The 17,731-nt window shown below is 39.1% G+C and overlaps 1 protein-coding gene across 2 annotated transcripts; it reads right to left on the bottom strand.

Moving 5' to 3' along the window:
- Positions 1–826: 826 nt before the first annotated feature.
- On the bottom strand, positions 827–5,960 carry LOC119149256 (arg8-vasotocin receptor-like). Of its 2 annotated transcripts, XR_005104631.1 has the most exons (3): positions 4,441–5,960; positions 2,206–3,440; positions 827–1,891 (listed from the first exon to the last, which is right to left on the bottom strand). XR_005104631.1 is itself a non-coding variant. In XM_037390325.1 (2 exons), exons 1-2 carry the CDS (start codon positions 5,354–5,356, stop codon positions 3,241–3,243), a joined length of 1,116 nt encoding a protein of 371 aa, XP_037246222.1. In that variant the 5' UTR covers positions 5,357–5,960; the 3' UTR covers positions 827–3,240. The 2 variants fall into 2 exon arrangements, 1 of the variants encoding a protein (XP_037246222.1); XM_037390325.1 differs by having other exon boundaries at positions 827–3,440.
- Between the last annotated feature and the right edge of the window lie 11,771 nt (positions 5,961–17,731).

Here is a 17,731-nt window from a genome sequence, read left to right as displayed (position 1 = left end):
ACTGTGCCTTTCCAAAGTGGTAAAAAGCCTGAAGAGCAAAAAAAAGGCCCACTAGATAACAAAAAACTATATTGCGGTGCCAGCAGCAACAACACAACCATTCACTTCAAGAGTGTGAAGTTGTATGCTATGTATTTTTCTGCTCAGAAATTATTTGTATGAGTAAACAGAATCTAGGCATTGATGAGGAAGGCTTTCATCTGATAACTGGATTTTCTCATTTGCAGGTGTTTCCAGAGTGCCTCCAGGGACTTGCACGTTCGAGTTCCTGACTCTCCCATATGGATTAAACACCCTGGCCAGACTACAGGGATGTCTCAGTCATTCCTCTTAATGAGGCACTGTAATGCCTATTGGAAATCTAAGTGACAGTGAATTGGAAAAGATATTGTCCAGCTGAAGAATCAAAATACAGTGAAAAACAAGGGCACGAGGTGCTCAAACTACAACTCCCAAGAAAGCTGATGATGAAATCTACAAAGAGAAAAATCTCATTGTATTTTTAAATGTCTTTTTCTTTAAGGAATAAGAAAAGACCTGTAAAGGACACTTTATTAGAAAAAAGAAAGAAAAAAAAAAAAGAAAGAGTTATCAAAATGAATTTCCATCATTTGAAAATTAGTTTTGACAGAAAATTGTGGACTGGAACCAAACTCCCCATTGAGTGTGTTTGTCGGGTCAGTGCTGCCCATGGGGCAGGGACAGGCCATGCAGGATAATGACTTACATCTGGAAAATGCAGCCTGGTTCACTTCGCTAGGAAAAAAGCAGGAATACCCATGTTCACATACTTCCTGACAGACTGAAACTAAAAGCATCCATAGCCTGTAGTTTAACACTGCAGTGCAGTAACCTTTATTTTTCTTAACAGTGGGACTGATGTCAGGGGAAAGAAAATGAAAAAAGCAGAAAGCAAGCACTTGAGAAGTAAAAATATCATTGTTTTGAACATTACAGACAGTGGGCATTCACTACTGAACTTAAGATCTGGCATTTCATTCATTACATGATCAAAATATCTGAAATATGGACAGTAATACCGCTCTCAGACTTTTATAGAAAACATTGAGCTATTGTTATTTAAGAAATTGAGCTCTACCAAATTATTTATAAAGCCAATAACAAATACATGAGCCATGCAGAAATGTAAGTAGCAGAAGTTATACCTTTTAAATATCAGAGGTCGGATCAGGTGGTGTAAAATAGCACAGCTCCACCGCAGTCTCCGAGCAGTGCTGTGACTTACATCAGTTCTGGATCTGGATGAATATTTGCACACAATTTAAATGCCTGTTTTCCTTGCAAATTATAACTTTTGAGGCTTTCAGTGTGTTTTGCTGCAAATCCAGTAGTACAATGACACAGGTGATTCCTCAAAGCATTTCTATTTACATTTCCTTTGAACATTGCATATTCTACTACGTAACTAACTGCAAAGGAAGTGGAAAAAGTAAATGCCCATCACTAACCACTGGATTAAGTCATAAAGGAGAAGCTGAGAGCTAATTTGACTTAAAGTCTTAGAAAATCAATGGCTGAATATAACAAATATCCTATCAATAGTATGGATTGTATCTTGGATGTTCATACCCCAGACAAGGACGCTGACAGTTACAGAATTGCTCTAACAGGGAACATGTTGTGTGGTAGAATTAACAACTATTAATTAAAGAGAAGGGGACAAAAAAACAGCAAGAAAAAATTATCAATTGCAATTATAATATGAAATTACATAAAGACTCTTTCCATTCCTATCTGGCTCTGGTACTGTCTTCATCCACCTTCTTCCTCTTCCTACTTGCTGGAGACCTGTTCTTCTTGCCAGCTGGACTGGGACACTAGCTTTCCCCATCATAAGAACAGCAATATTTGGTTCATACCTCTATCTGGTCTAAATATGCAGGGAATAGAAACCATAGAATAATCAGTCATTATCAGCAGACATTAACCTGAAGTGTAACTATTCATTGTGCAGCAGCACTTCTCACAATCCAATCAGTATTTAGTTTAAATCGATATTTCTTTGAGTACAATTTAAAGACTGTCAACCCCCACCCGCCGCTTTTATAGCTTTTCCACTGAAATTTGAGATTGCTAGCACTCATAAAAATGAAATGTGAAGAGCACTGATGAAACATAGTATAATGTAGGCAGATGACGTGCAAGTATCATGGAGAATCTCTGTGAATGCAGCTCTATTCTCACCTGAAAAAGCCTTGCTGATATTCCTTCCATACTCCTCTGATTAGATTGCAGACACTGAAAGGGGAATAAATAGGTACCTGCATAAAACACCCACAAACTAACAAGCAAATGGCATTTTGAGATAAAGATATGCAGATTTATTTTTACCACGAAGAGGAAATAATGGAATTTGAGCCTGAAGGGGTTCTACGCACACTCTGTCAATAAATTGCACACCAAAACAAATAGGTCTGAATACCAAATGAAAATGTATGTTCCTAGCAACCATTTTTATTTAAAGTATGTGGACATTTGTGTATCTATGTGGGGTTTCAGGTAACTGCTTGCACATCACGGAATGCATGGAAGATCAAATCCCATGGTGTGAAGCCACAAACCTGGACCTGCTACTATGCTGCCGACACCTGTGATCCACAATGGCATCTGAAACCAAAGTAGGTGTGCGGTGTCTCAAACACACTGAATTATTTTTTTTTTAATTGTATTAAGCTGCTTGGCATTTTACAAATGTATATAAGGAGTTAATTTAAAATAGGTGTTAATAATAGCTGGCAAAGTGTTTTTCTGACCTTCTTCTGCCTTCTCAAGATTTGCCAGACTGTCCCCCAGTTACATCAGAATGACAAACAATTCATGGTTCAATTTAAAAACATATTCAAGTCTAATCATGCCAGACTTCTTTCCAATTATGTTTCAATTTGTTGGACCAGTTAGTTGTAAAATTTTACTGGTTAGAAATCCAGAATCACAAAAGAGAAAGTATTTTAGGACACAAAATATTTCTGATACTTTCATGTATCTTTGCCAGTCTTTACAAGAATTCATTCTGATAACACAGAGGTGATGGAAGCACTGAGTCAGGCTTGCACAACACAGAAACTTTCTGTATATGCTACAGAACTGCACAGAAATATATTTATACAACAAAAGATAATTTTCCAGCCTCCTTATCCATAAAATGAGGGACGGTGGTAAAATATCAGTATGTCTTGTGAACATAGCAAATGTAACAAAACAACAAAAAACATCCAATATTTATGCAGAAGTACTGTTTTCCTCAGGGTCTCTGTCTATGAGTTGAATGCTCCCTGTGATCATTGATTCCTCTTGAGCCGAGGTATTCTCCAGCTGCTTATTTTTGCAATACGGAATGTGGCCGCAAAAATACATGTAAATCCACGGGTTGGTGCAACTATTTAAATTGCCGAGGAGCATGATAATGGTGAATGCCGAACCTAAAATTAAATAGTTAAAGCAATAACAGTAAATAAAACACTCATATAACTAAGTAACATTTTCACAGTCTGCTGCTTTCTGGTGTGCCTGTTCATATATTAAAGTTAATTAAATAGTAGGAAATTCCCATTTATTCAATGCAGTTTGTACTGTTGAAGGTATGAAGCACACTGTATTGTATGCATTTCAGAGTTAAATGGTTCCATATAGCTCTTTTTTGATGTAGCTCTATTACATTTGAAAGCAATTACTAACCTGCTATACAGATACAGATAAATACAGATAGATAGATAGATAGATATAAATGTATGTAGATTAAGACTCAAATTCACACTGGCAGGAAGAATTCTTAAAGATCAGAAGATTTTTTTTTCATCAGACAGAGCTATTATCATATTTTCCCCTTTGGTTTATATCTTTGAGTTCAGAAGTTTGACAAGATTAATCTTGTTTACAACATGGCATTCTTTGATACCTCTCTCAGGCATGCTTTTTTGCTTTATAAATGGCTGTTTCACAACTTCTAATTGTTTCATAGTGTATTACAGACATTTCATCAATATGATTTCGATATTCAAAAAAAATGAGATGTCTTATAATATCACTGTCCTACCCAGTAAATAAGAAATATTTATTGTATACTTTCAACAGTTAATTACTCCTTTTCACCTTAAGAACCAAAAATACTGCTGCTATAATATCTAAAACTTCTAAAAGTCTGAACCCTTGCTGGAGCAGGTGATACTTTTCACTGTTGGTAGCTAATCTTTAAATCATTAACCACTCAAAACACACACATGAAATACACACTTGTATGTGTGTGTTGATCACACAACACATCAAGTTCTGGGTACCTAATTAAATACAGTAGATAATAAATCCAGGAATTCCTTTTTTAATCATGCTCAAATGATCACATGTAACTTTTACAAATATAAAGCAATACAGCAATATGCTAGCCTTATATGAAGTTATGAATGAGGATGGAGAGTATCTTACCTTCAGTCATGACACTGGGGAACCACACAGACCACAGCTGTGCAATGAAGAAAGGTGACCAACAGAGAACATACGCAACAACTGTCACCACTGTCATTTTTACAGTCTTGATCATAGCCTTTGAAATACAGTTCACACTGCTTGCTCGGGATGGCAGGACTTGCTTCTGATTTGTTACTTCATATTCATTCTGGTTTTTCACATATATATTTCTTTTGATTATTTTGCAAATCTTAACCTGGCACATGATAAGGATGGCTGAGGGAATGAAGAATATAACTACAAAAATCCAAGTCACGTATGCCCTTGGGCCCCATGGCTGAATAAATTCACCCCAACATTCAAAGACACCTGGAGATATTTCAGTCTTAGAAAAGATAAATACCTGTGGTAGGCTAAAAATCAGTGATATAGACCAGCTGGTGCAAATGGGGATGTTCCAGAGAGCTCTCTTCTTCTGGAAAGTGACCATAGGGTAGCAAACCGCTTGATATCTGTCCACTGTCATGACCACTATCATATACGTGGAGGCAAACATGCCCAGCAATTGTAGATACTTGATAATTCTGCACAAGAAATCTGGCCCTATGAAAACATCTGTAATATCCCATAAAAGCTGAGGCAGCACTTGAAAAAAGGCTACCACTAAGTCAGCAATGCTGAGGTGAAGCATGAACACATACATCCTAGAAAGCTTCTTTCTTCTTCGCCACAGCACCAGTATGAGAATAAAATTGCCCACAGACGCTGTCAGAAATATGGCCCCCAGCACAGCAATCTCTACTTGAGCTAATCGCTCATCTCTCTCTGGTCTTCCAACAGGATCTGACTGATTTGTCAAAGTCAGGAATCTGTGAGGAGAAGAACTCTCGGTCTGATGTGTGTTATCCTGCATAGGAAATGAAAAATTCTTCATAATGCACAGAAGCTACTTACAGTAACTGCTACTTGTAACTCAGGTTGACAGCTGTGAAGTACTGGCTGGCAAACAAACCAGCCTCAGGTTTCAATCTACCAGAAAATCTCCTCCTGCTTGTGCGAACTAAAGCAGTGGGACCTGGATCCTGATAAAATTCTGTCTCTTGCTGGCATGCAGAAAGGCTTTATATAGGCTCCCAGCAGACAGAGCCTTACGTAACTGCAGAGCCCTCGGGTAGGCTGCAAGGACTGCAGCCAACGGCAGACCGAGCCACGCAACTGGGGGAAACACATAAATAAAAGGCAAACTTCAGAGGCTCAGCGTAATTCAATTACTCACTTCTGTCTTGTAAATAGCTGTGGCCAAAATCATACTTACAATGATCGCACTCAGGAGAGTTCTTGCAAATTTTATTTTTTTTTTTTACGCAGACCAGAAGTACACGCTTCGGCTGAAGAGGGAGGAATTTTTATACGTAGACGGAAAGTTGGGCCCCTGAGCCCAGGGCGCATCATAACTGCAATTCTCTAGGCTCCTGGGGCACAACCACATCCTAAATGCAGCAGAGACAAAGAAATGTATTTTTCCATAGCCTTTTTATTTTTTTTCCCTTTTTTGGAGTCACCTGATTCTAAAAAAAAATAAATTTGAACTGCCATCAAAATAATCATTTTTGTTTCAAGACAGGGTCAAGATTAAGAGGTATTTTCTCAGAAAAATTAAAAATAACACATGTGAAATTAATTACTTTTAATGGGACTGCAAGTCTACTGAGAATTTAATAGAAAAGTAAGTGAAAATTCAGTGAGAAATCCAACTAAGGAAAAGGTCTCTACATGAAACAATTTGCAAGGGTCTCTACTCTACTATAGTGCTAAAGGCTGGGAGGTCATTTTTCAGTACTTAATCCTTTTTGGTTTTGTGGAGTAAGTTGTACCATGATGACAAGTATTTCATTATTCTTACCTTCCAGTATGACTTTCGCATATTGTTAGTGGCAGATAAGAACAGCAATTTTGATTTAATTTCATTTGTTCTCTCTCAGTCTGCCCTCTTAATCACCAAAGAGAGATTTAATAAAATTAATTAATTTTATATGAAAGACAACACATATTTGTATGCAATCTTGTTTGAAGCTAGAGCACTCATATCCTTTTGGTTACAGTTAGAACACTGGTAATTCGAAGTCTTTCTGAAGATGAAACCGATAAGGTTAAATTATGTCCACGCTGCACGTATAGTACATAAAACTGCATGTACACTGACTAATCACTGTGATCATGAATATGTTATAATACCCGCTCAAGAATCTCACAAACAGACTACCATCTCTTTGGCGGTAAATGTTTTCAAGTATCAACAGACAGGGGAAGGGTGAAATTCATAAACAAGATGCTGAGGTAGACTACAACAGCGTATAAAAACAGCATGATCTCTTTCCTCTCCCTCTTTCCCACCATGGGACTGATGTTAATACTTCAAGCAAGGGTAAGACTATGAGAACAGACAACAGACAAGCTGAACAATCTCAGGAAGCTTTGCCACCACCAGCAGACATAGGTACCCATAATCCAGATCTGGCTCAACGCTGCTGCAGCTGCCTGAGCCTACAATGGCTTTTCTCTAAGAACATGTTGCAAAGAGTATGAATCACAACAACTTAATGTAATTACACCTGATAATTTTTTTTCCTAAATGGAAGCCTGTTTGCAGGAAACTTGCATTCCTGAGGTCGTTTCCTTTTAGTTTACCCCGAACCCCCATTTGGAATCTATCTCAATTAGTGGGAAACAGCATGGCAAGGCCATAAGGGAACAAACAGGTTTGCTTGCACGCTCACCCTCCCTCCCTCCACCCAGCAACTTGTAGAAGAGTAACTGAATTGGCCACAAAGCATGAATCCCTGGCAATTCTGCTGATGGCAAACACTGTGCTGTAGAGCAGGCTGGCTCATCTCCAGTTCTGCCTTCAGATGGAGACAAAATTTCAGGTGTGTGCTCCAAAATCATTTATCTTGACTATCCTCACTCCATGAGTGAACAAAAAGCTAGGTGGGATCTTTATTCTTCTAGCAGGATACAGAGTAAACATGTACATCTAGGCAGAGCTGGGACTAAGTGAGTTGAAAGAGGAACATATTAAACAGAAAACTGAGCCCAGGGTCAGGCAAGGAAGATAAAAGTAAATTTATATTTCATGATCTGAAAGATTATATATGAATTATATGTAAAAGGATCAAAATACACAACACAAGTCACTTCTGGGGTACTGTTGGAAGACTAACCAGAATTTAGTACCAGAAGCATACGTTTGTAAAATTTTCGCAAGGCATGATGTATGGGTAGACATATTATTTCAGGCAAAGGTGTTTTATCACCTACACCTAGAACAGTTCAACAAGATCCCTGGGAACATGCAACTCTTCCTAGGCCTACACACGTACCCACAACAGTGTCTGAGCAGCAGACACGCTATAATAGGTGTCACGCTCAGCGAGTGGACACAGGTTAAAGGGAAGCACACTGTGTAATGACTGGCCTTTGCCATGTTTATAAAAAGGGAGGTGGGCCTCCTTGCAGAAGTTGTCCTAGTGATGTAAGATTCTACTCCATCTTGCATATAATCAGTTCAATATATGTTAATGGTTTCATACCTTTGAATTGCACCCTTTCCATCTTTTTCATCCACATTAGCAGACATTCAGGACAATGTTATATTGAAACTGAATCCACTCTGGGAATGTAACTCACTCAGAAAAGAAAAACAGGGTTACAGATGAAAATATTTAAAGAGTCTTAGCTGTTCTTTTACTCCAGTCATGTCCTTTTCCTGTTCCCCAGCTTTGCTTCATTCCAAACCATATCTGTCCAAGTTAAATCCTTTTCCTAAATTATTTACTTTCAATAGTGTGCGAAGGCACATTCTAATTAACTTCTGCTTAATTTCTCAGTGTGGGTTCTCATCTAAAGCTTGTTGGTTAGCTAATAGGGAGGGATTCAGCTCACAGATTAACACTTACATTTAGATGTCTGCTTAGAGTTACAGAATCACACAGCTGCTCAAGGCAGGGACAACACTGAATCCAGACCAGTTGACTTAGGGTTTGTCCAGTCAGGTTTTGAAAACCTCCAAGAGCTTAGGCCCCAAAACCTCCCTGGGTAACCGGTTGCAAACTCTTACTTATTTTCACTGTGAAAAAGCTTTCCTTACGTGCCAACACACCCTCCCCTAATTCTGACCACCTTCTCTCATTCTTCTGCCATGACCACTAGTGCAAAAGCCTGGCTTGGACCTCATGCCAGCCTTCCTGTAGGTACCAGGGGCACTGCTAGGCACCCTGAAGCCATTGCTCCTCTAGGCTGAGCAAGCTGTATTATTGGAAGCACTGCAGAAAATGTGGTATTCGAGAAGTTGGTGATCTTGAACAGGACGTGTCTGCTGTACTGAGCCTTGTACTTAAAGCCTGTTCTGGCACTGGTGGATATTATGACAGAGATGACGTCTCAGCTTCTCAGGAGAGGATATGTGATTTTTTGCTACACAAAATAAAAGGCCACTGTGGGAGGAAGGAGGAACCCCTCTACAGATGGCATCTGTGCAGTGTGCTGGAGGAATAGCCATCTGATGTCTGTCTGATGCTGCACAAAAGCAGGGTTCCCACCATGGGAAGGGACCTAATATCTCCTCATTGCCTATAATTTTGGTTTTACCCTATGTTACGAAAACCACTATTTTACCACACCCTTTATTGCTGCACCGCCCTGGTGCAGAGCACAAGCCCAGCTCACTCAGCCTCCCCCTCCAGGTTACACCTTTCAGCCTTTGGGTCATCTTCACAGGCTGTGCTGGGCTTGCTCAAGCTCATCAACACCTTTCCTGTGCAGGGGCTCCACAACCAGAGGCAGCATTCCAGATGTGGTATAACAAGTGCTGAGTAGAGGGGGATAACCATTTCCCTCAAACTATGGATTATGTGTGTGTCAATGCCTATCACATCCAAAGGGAATCAAGGCTTCAGTTCTGTGCCTAAATGTAGGTACTGAGTACTGTTTGAGTTGCCCTAGGGCAATGCTGAGATCACCTGCCAACACCGATAAGAATATGGTTTCATCAACTCCATAGCTGCCCTTAAAGCACTTACAGGCTGCTATTAGATTGTAGATGCTTTTTGCCAAGCCAGGCAAGGAATATAAGCTGAAGCAGAAATACGTGCATTTTAGTGTTAAACCCTGCCCCGCAACTTCTAAAAACCAGCAGCTGTTTCATCTCATGACAGACATTACTTATTAAATACAACTTGTGAAGATAATAGGTTTGCACTCTTATACTCTGGAATGCATAAACAAGTTCTAAAAAGTTCCTATTTAAGAAAAGATCAAGTGTAAAATACTGCTGTCTGCTTTGATTGAAGAAACCCAGGTCTGCCTCTTTTTCTCTGTGAGATTCTGTATACCTGAAGAGCTAGTAGATTATTGCTACTGCACTTGACTAGTCACAAAACCCAATTAATTAAGAAAAGCAAATTTTCACATGATTGGTTATGTCTCTAGAGGATTTCAGAGAAATGAAAAATTATCTCCTTAGTGCTGTTGTGATTCTCTTTCTTTTCAAACATTAAAATGTAAAAGCCAGCTGCCATAGAACTTACATGGTGGAAAGGACTAGAGTGTGCAGTAAAAGATTCAGTGAACAAGAAGGTGGTGGAAACATTTACTTGATATATTTATATAGTAATATATTCTAGGGTAGATTAAAAGAGTTAACATAGTATTGCATTGAAATTACCCTAGTGATAAAGAATACATTTGAGGAGATGTATTAAGTAACGTAAATACAAAGCATGTAGCATGAAATGTAATGAGAACGCCTTTTGGAAGTAGTGTAATAGCTAGCAAATGGATTCTTTCATATGGGAGATTAGCCAAGGTTCCACAAGTTCTGTTCAAGGATTTACCCTGTAGCATGGATGCATTTACAGCAAGGTAGTTTCATATTTTTCAGTATTAAAATACTGCTTATTTCCAGAATGCAGTGGATAAACTACTTCACTGTAAATCATCTTTACTGGACTAAAATTATGCATTACTTTTTTCTGCTGTACCGATACAACCTCCTACAGTTCTAATTTCTCAAAAAACAAAAAAAAAAAAAAAAATCCACCGCTAATTCAATAGTTCAGTTAACATAAACAGTTCTTTGGATCAGGTTTAATGATTCACTCCAACCCTATATAGTTAGAGTTGCTAGGGAGGGTCTATGGAACTAAAACAGCCTCAAATGCAACAGCTAAAGCCAATGGGCTGATAAAAATAGAGAGAAATGTATTGCAGACAGCATATATACAATCATGCTATGTAGGCAGCTACTAATGCTGTTGTCATGACACAAGAAGACACAAAATTATGAACAATGTCAGTAACTCCATTCCTCAGAAGGAGTTGAACTTTGGTTTGGACAAAAATATTTGTGGGCAGAAAGGAGAACTTTTAGGGAAGCCAAAAAACTACTAGAAAATGTCAGGACAACCCCAAATCTCTTCCATTTCCAGCCCACCCGCACTATAAACTTCCCCTAACTTTTCAAATTAACATTATAATGAACATGGGACAACATTCTGTCCTGCTGATCCTGTTTGTATACCAAAAGTGGAATTTAAACCCTTCAAATTTAGCTTTTAGTTGTGTTCATGCCTGGTTTGTGTATGTGTATATGTGTGTGCAAACACTGCTCCACTGCACACACACAATCTTGACGCCTTCCACTTTCCATGAAACTATGTTCACTTCTCAGATGAGTAAATTCACTGTGTATTTAAAGGGAGGGGATGTTACTTTAGGAAGATTAAAAGCTACATAACAACAAATCCAGCTTTCTAGCCTTAAAATGTAGAACTACAACACATCAAACTACTATAATTACTGTTAGGCAATATTTTGGAACAAGACTCTCCTAAATTAAGTGCATCCTTTAATAGGAATTAGCCACAGGCATTAAAGCCAGAGAAAAAACAACGGGTATGGGCCCCCTGTGGCTCGTAACTAGGCATGTTCCAGATACTCACCATAAAACAGTACCACTAACTACGTACATTACTACGCACCTCTTTTTAATCCCCAAGGAAATTATGTCTGAAAAAATAACTTTTAACCTGTTTCAGTAAAAGTTTTATTATTCACCAGTGCTGACCTCACTCTTGGGGTATGTTTCTGATTTCATAGACATTACTGACAGCAGTGACTTGAGAGTCCCACTCGGCCCAAAGCCTAGAATTGGTTTGCTTAATTGATGTACTTGAATTATGGTGGTAGGGTTATCTTCCACAGTTTGTAAACCATTCTTTAAATAACGGCTTTCCCCCACTGCTGCTGTAAAATTTTGTGCAACTTAATAGTGTTTACCTGTACAGTACTGAGCTTTTACTGGTACTTCTACAACTTTCATCAGGCTACTTTAAGCTGAGATAGATAAATCATTACAAATCAGGTACATAGGCTTCTGCCAAAAAATATCTTTCTCATTTGCGGCACTCCAGACAGTCTGTGCTCTCTATTAGGACACTCAATGGCCTGCCAGCTCATCAAACACCAGGGCCACAGAAAAAACCTGACAGATAAGGAGCCTCACCAAGGCTGGTCAAAGCAAAGAAAAAAGGAGAAATAATGTGTAACTTCAGGAGAAGGAACTGTGATAGACTGGTTTTGAAGAAGAATGACAAAGTATTTTTTCCACAGATGGGAAGTTATAAGCAGCATTTTTTAATAAAGGGAAAAATGCTAAGATGGAACCTAGTATAGCACCTCAAGGTCTGGTGCAAAGGTCAGACATATTTCAATGCTTTAATTAAAAGACAAAGTAAATAGCAAAGACTCCGTTTCTCCAACAATACTGAATAAGCAATTGCAAACAATGTGGATAGTGAATTAATTCCAGTTGACCTAAAGAGACTGTGAGTTTTGACCTCCTTCCATTTATACCAAGACTTTTGGTACTTGCGCAATCATACTCTCAGTACAGAGGCTGCAGTAACAAAATTCACATCTATCAGTTCTTGAGTGCTGAAAGTCAACAGAATGGCTATTATAGTAATCACAGGGGGCTGAAAAGGAATTGTAATATGACCCCTAGCATGAGTCTGAATTTCAAATTCAATGTAATCACCTGCATTATTCAGAACTACTTTATAATTATTTGATTAGTACACTCCTGGTTTTAGCAGTTAGATTTCTAGAATGCACAAAAGCGCTGATCAAGGCCAGTGACCATTGCCTATGAACTGTGGAGGGACAGGACGCTAAAGCCAGCTGTGTAAAGGACCTGGGGCACCAATTCCCTGAGCAGAACGCAAAACCCTGATTTAGGGATCCAGAACCATGATTCAGGGACCCAAGCACTTTTAAATTTTATGGGAAGCAGCAAACTGCCTGGATTTAGCAGAGCAGGAAAACAAACAGAGGAAGGCACAGCTAAATCCCAGATCCAGATTCTAATCTAGAGTCTTAAATCTGAATCAGAGCCAGGTACCTTTACCCATTCAAATGCAGAGCCTGTAACTCCAAAGGCGTCCTACAACCACTCCTTCAATGAACAGGCTGGGACTTGTCCAGTTGTTTCAAATGGGGTGAGGAAATGGAGGTCCCTGGTTGGGGAGAGGACAAACAGCAGGAATAGGAAAGAGGAACAGGAACAAAGTCATTGACAGTATCTAGTGTAATGCTATTTTCAATGGAATATTGGCCCAAGTGATACAAGAAAATGGAGTCAGTGCAATTTTCAGCCTGAGAAGGTTTAAATACACATTTCTGATTCCCTAAGAGAATTTCATGTTCACCAACTTATTGGCAAGGCAGAACACAAAATGCTTTCTCCTTCTGTTGAAACTAGGTGACTACGCACAAAAGAATGGAAGATTCATGGAACCAAGAAGAAACCCTGCAAAAAGGGATGTAGTTCTGTGTCCTTGTGGCTAAAGGACTCCCATGGGAAGGGGAATGCCTCAGTCTGGTGTTTGCCTCTATATGCACATTTTATACCAAAAGCTGTTACATGATGAGAATAACCTGAGGAACAAAGATCAAAAGCTACGGCCATCTTTGTAGATTACTTCCTAACCGTGAGGCAGGAAAGTCATACTTACTTTTGCACTTGCCCTTCTGTTCCAGTCCATTAACTTTTACTCATTTGGAACAACCTCAACAGAAAAAACACCACGGGAATAACTTGGGTCTTTCCCACTTACAGTTCGTAAGGCTGCCAGCACTGCTCAGTGAGGCACTGAGGGTAGCCAGACTGGCTTGGGGTCTGCACAACCACAGGAGCAGCACAGAGAGGAAAAGATCAGGTGGGACTTGGTGGGATCTGTTACAGTTCTAGTACTGTACTTGCACGTCATGGTTTAATATCAATGAAAACTTTGCTGGTTATCAGTCCCATAGATGCACTACACATTTATAAATAATAGGCAATGCAAAGCAGGTTTTTGTACAGTAACCCCAGACTGTCTTGTTAACTAACAGCACCCTGTGCAGGCACAGCGCAGACAGTACTTCATATCCTACAAGCAGTCACATTAGTGTGGTGTTACAGCTAGATGAACTGGCATTTTAATGTGTGATTCTGTGTGGATGTACCCTCGGGGATTCTGACCCTCCTGCCACACTTATTTAGGAAGATGTATCCAGGAGAGGAACAGGCTAACAACCCAAAATTTTCACTGGCTGCTAGGTGGACTATGTAATATTTAGTACAATTTATAATATTCTATGAAAATGAGTTGCCTCCTTAGTGCACATGTTACCTCTATATTATTTTCCAAAATTCAGTGACAACAAGGAGCAAAGCAGCCTAATTACTTTAGGTAACTAATGTAAGACAAAGATACTACGCAGTTGCAATGCAAATCTTGTATTGCCTGCTTGTTGGATTTATGGAAGGCAATTTCACAACCATGCAAGCACCCAGAAAGGGCAGTTTTCTTTGAAAGTTTCTCTTCTATCTGAGCTGTTTAAGCCTTTCTAAGGCTTCAAGAATTTTTAGTTCTTCTTTGACAAGAGCAAAATATTGAAGGGAAGTAGCAGAAGAGATAAAAAAGCAATAAGAAAATAATACAGAAATGTTCCACTTGATTATTTGCAGTATTTGTGCCAAAACTCACAGCTAAATGAAAGACTGCAGCAGAGAGTATCCATGCTATCATAAGCATGGTATTTTCTGTCTGTGTCCACTGGTGTTCATTCTTATAATTTTGAGAACTCTCAGTGAATCTTCATTCAAGATGCAAATTAATTCTTCAATACTCTATCTCTGAAAAATAGGAAATGTTTTCCCATTTTTGTCTGCCATCTAGTGTTAAGAGGCAGAATACCTATGTTCTGTATTTATAAAGCTTAAAATACAGCTTCTGCCTATGTCATACCATATTGATGGAAATAGAAAACAGCATTTTCCCTAAGGCTTAATTGAAGATGTTAGATTTAAGCAATTATCTTAGATACCATTATTAGCAGAATACTACCCTACTAATGTATGTTAATTTGTCATCGTGCTTTGAAATACTTGCGTTTTTTTAATTTGTTTGAGTCTCTTAAGTGACAGGGCTGTTTCCAGGACACCATCCATAATCAATATTGCAAGTAAAAATAAAACCACTGCCTAAGTATACTCAAATGCTGTTCATATAATATCTTTGATTCAAATGTAAAATTAAAGTATATACAAAACTGTTTTCACAGGATTAATATCCCGCCCCTGGAAGTTGTTCTGTTCAGGTTTAACTCATCTAAGCTGAAGTCACTGGATTCTGCAACCGGAATACCAATAAAGAGTAAGAAAATTTTGCATGGAGTTCCAGACTTAATTAATTTCAGTGTGTTTCTGCCACATTTTATAGTGAAGGAGAGTATAAGAAAATATAAAATTTTCATATTTCATAGATCAAAAGAGAGAACCCTAGAAAGACAAATTTTTGGAACGATTATTTTTGGTAAATATCCATTTTTTTAATCAAACTGCCTCATAACACATTATGACTTTGTCTCCAAGTAGCAGTCCAAGACAAACATACAAATGTGAATATTAGAAATAATTAATGGCATCTAAAAGTATAGCATACATATAAATGAACACAGTTAACTCACTTGTAGTATAGACATCACAATACTTTGGCTGTAACATGACAAAAATCACATGTACCAAAGAACTCTCTTTCATTAAAGTAGGAAGATTTACCACAATTTTTCATCTATAATTTGATTTACAAAAGTTTGCATCTTACCTACAAAAACATGTATGAACATGTGCATTGAGGGAACGTTTTGAAAGCCTTGGATTTTTTTAATTAATTCACAGATATAGCACTCATTTAAATCAAAGTACATTCAGTGTTGTGCTAAACTGGAAACTATCATGTTTTGAGGGACCATTCTGACAGGGCTTGAGTGCTGGGTACGCAACCTAATAGAGATCAGCAAAAAAAGCACCAATAATCACAACAAATTCTTGGTTGAGGCTTCCACGCAAAGTATTCAAATGGAAGTATTTTAAAAACAGCTAATGTACATACTACTATTATTAAAATATATTTCAAAATGTGAAAATGCTATCGTTTCCATGCTATGTAGAAACTACTGTGATTGGAGTTAGCCACTCTGAATACTGCAGGTGGATTCATCTTTCTTATCTAAAAAGTAGGTGTTTAGTCAAATGCAATGAATCAACTCACCTTTGACTATTAAGAGAGCTTACAAAATTAGCTTAGTTGAAGTGTCTATCTTTCAAATAAATAAATTTTAGATCATTTCTTCTTAATGTCATGACCATAGTAAAGACAAGGCTAAATTGGCAAAATGTTTGAGAATGTGTGGATGCAGAACTTGTGCCTAGAAACACATATATTTATCTTTTTTTTGTCCAGCGTTTTTTTAGTTCTGTCAGAGAGCTGTGTGGCTGTTTTGAGAAGCTGATGAATCATGGGCCTCTGAACATGTCAGATCAGACAGGTTGGTTCATCCCTGTGGAGAGCCATGTGGCAAGAACGCACGGTTTTGTGAGTAGACCTGAAATATGAAATCCTTAAATCTTTTCCTTAGCAAAGGTATGAATTGACATACCATTACACATATACCAGTGGTGAGACAAAAACCGAAGCAGGCACAGAACAGAATTTTAGAAGGAGAGAGTGTGACTGTTTAGGAAGGAGCTATGTGCAGCTAAAAGGGATCAGTTGCCACCTACCTCCAACACCCTATTTGTCAAAGAGAGGCAGGATGTGTCCTGGCAGCATGAAGCTTAACGTGGCCAACCTTCTTACTGAAGTTGTAGGTCTTGTCTTGTCTAAAACTTTGTTGTCCTAAGAATGCAAGTTAGCATATTTAGAGCCAGCTCAGACTGTGGCTTCAGATGAGCCATTGCTTCTGAAGTCATCTGATGAGGTCCAATTCAGTTCACCACATTGGCAAGCAAACAGGAGTCCTGGGGTTTGCACAAGGGTAGACACAGCTGGGGAAGCTGCTTAAGCTAATGCTGATACAGGCTAAAACGTGATCAGTGCTGTCATGCTTTCGTAACAGTAAGCAGCCTTTACCCAGAGAAACTCATACAACAGGCAGCAAAACCTCCCAGCTTAGCGGCATCTGGCACCTAGGGCAGAGGCCACTACTGTTTGAGCTATTTGGTTTAAAAATTATCTTAACCATATACAATGAAACCCCACAATAAATTAAAGAATAGCACACAAGTCTTAAAAACAGTTGCCAGGTGTAAACCATCACCAGATAATACAACCAGGTATGAAGACACCTACAGACAAGGCAGGCAGACCATACCTGCAGAACAGGCCACTGCAATCCAGAATTAACGGCAACTCTGAAAGCATTTAGGAGGGAACAGATGAGCACCTGGGGGTGAACTGCCACTATCCTGCACAAAAGGATCCTAGATAACACATGACTCATGAGCTACTTGTGGCTCCTGAATATTTTACTGAGGAAGTGATACTGGAACACTGCCTCTAAGTCCTGTCTTTATACTCTCGTAAAAGCACAAAAATTTCATTGCATTGAGTTTACATGACAAGGTTTTGGTAGTGGGGAGGCTATAGAGGCAGCTTCTGTGAGATGATGCCAGAAACTTACCCCGTGTTGGACGGAGCCAGTTCCAACTGGCTCCAAGACGAACCTGCCACTGGCCAAATCTGAGCCCATCAGCGATGGTGGTAGTGCCCCTGTCACAACATTCTTAAGGAAGGGTAAATGTTGCACAACTGCAGCCGGAGAGAGGCGTGAGGCTGTGTGAGCGGAGCACCCCTGCAGCCCCCCAGGCCGGTGCAGACGGAGGGGCAGGGGGGGCTCCAGGCCCGGAGCAGAGGTTCCCCGGCAG

This window comes from Falco rusticolus, chromosome 5 (assembly GCF_015220075.1).
Source record: "Falco rusticolus isolate bFalRus1 chromosome 5, bFalRus1.pri, whole genome shotgun sequence".
Taxonomy (NCBI): Eukaryota; Metazoa; Chordata; class Aves; order Falconiformes; family Falconidae; genus Falco; species Falco rusticolus.
The sequence above is the reverse complement of the archived record's forward strand: the minus strand, read 5'-3'. Positions and strand labels throughout refer to the sequence as shown.

Bases quoted from the DNA above. Each gene is read 5' to 3' on its own strand.
- LOC119149256 (XM_037390325.1), bottom strand. From the start codon at position 5,356: ATGAAGAATTTTTCATTTCCTATGCAGGATAACACACATCAGACCGAG. The intron at 3,441-4,440 runs GTAAGATACTCT...ATTTAATTTTAG, and splicing joins CCCCAGTGTCATGACTGAAG to GTTCGGCATTCACCATTATC.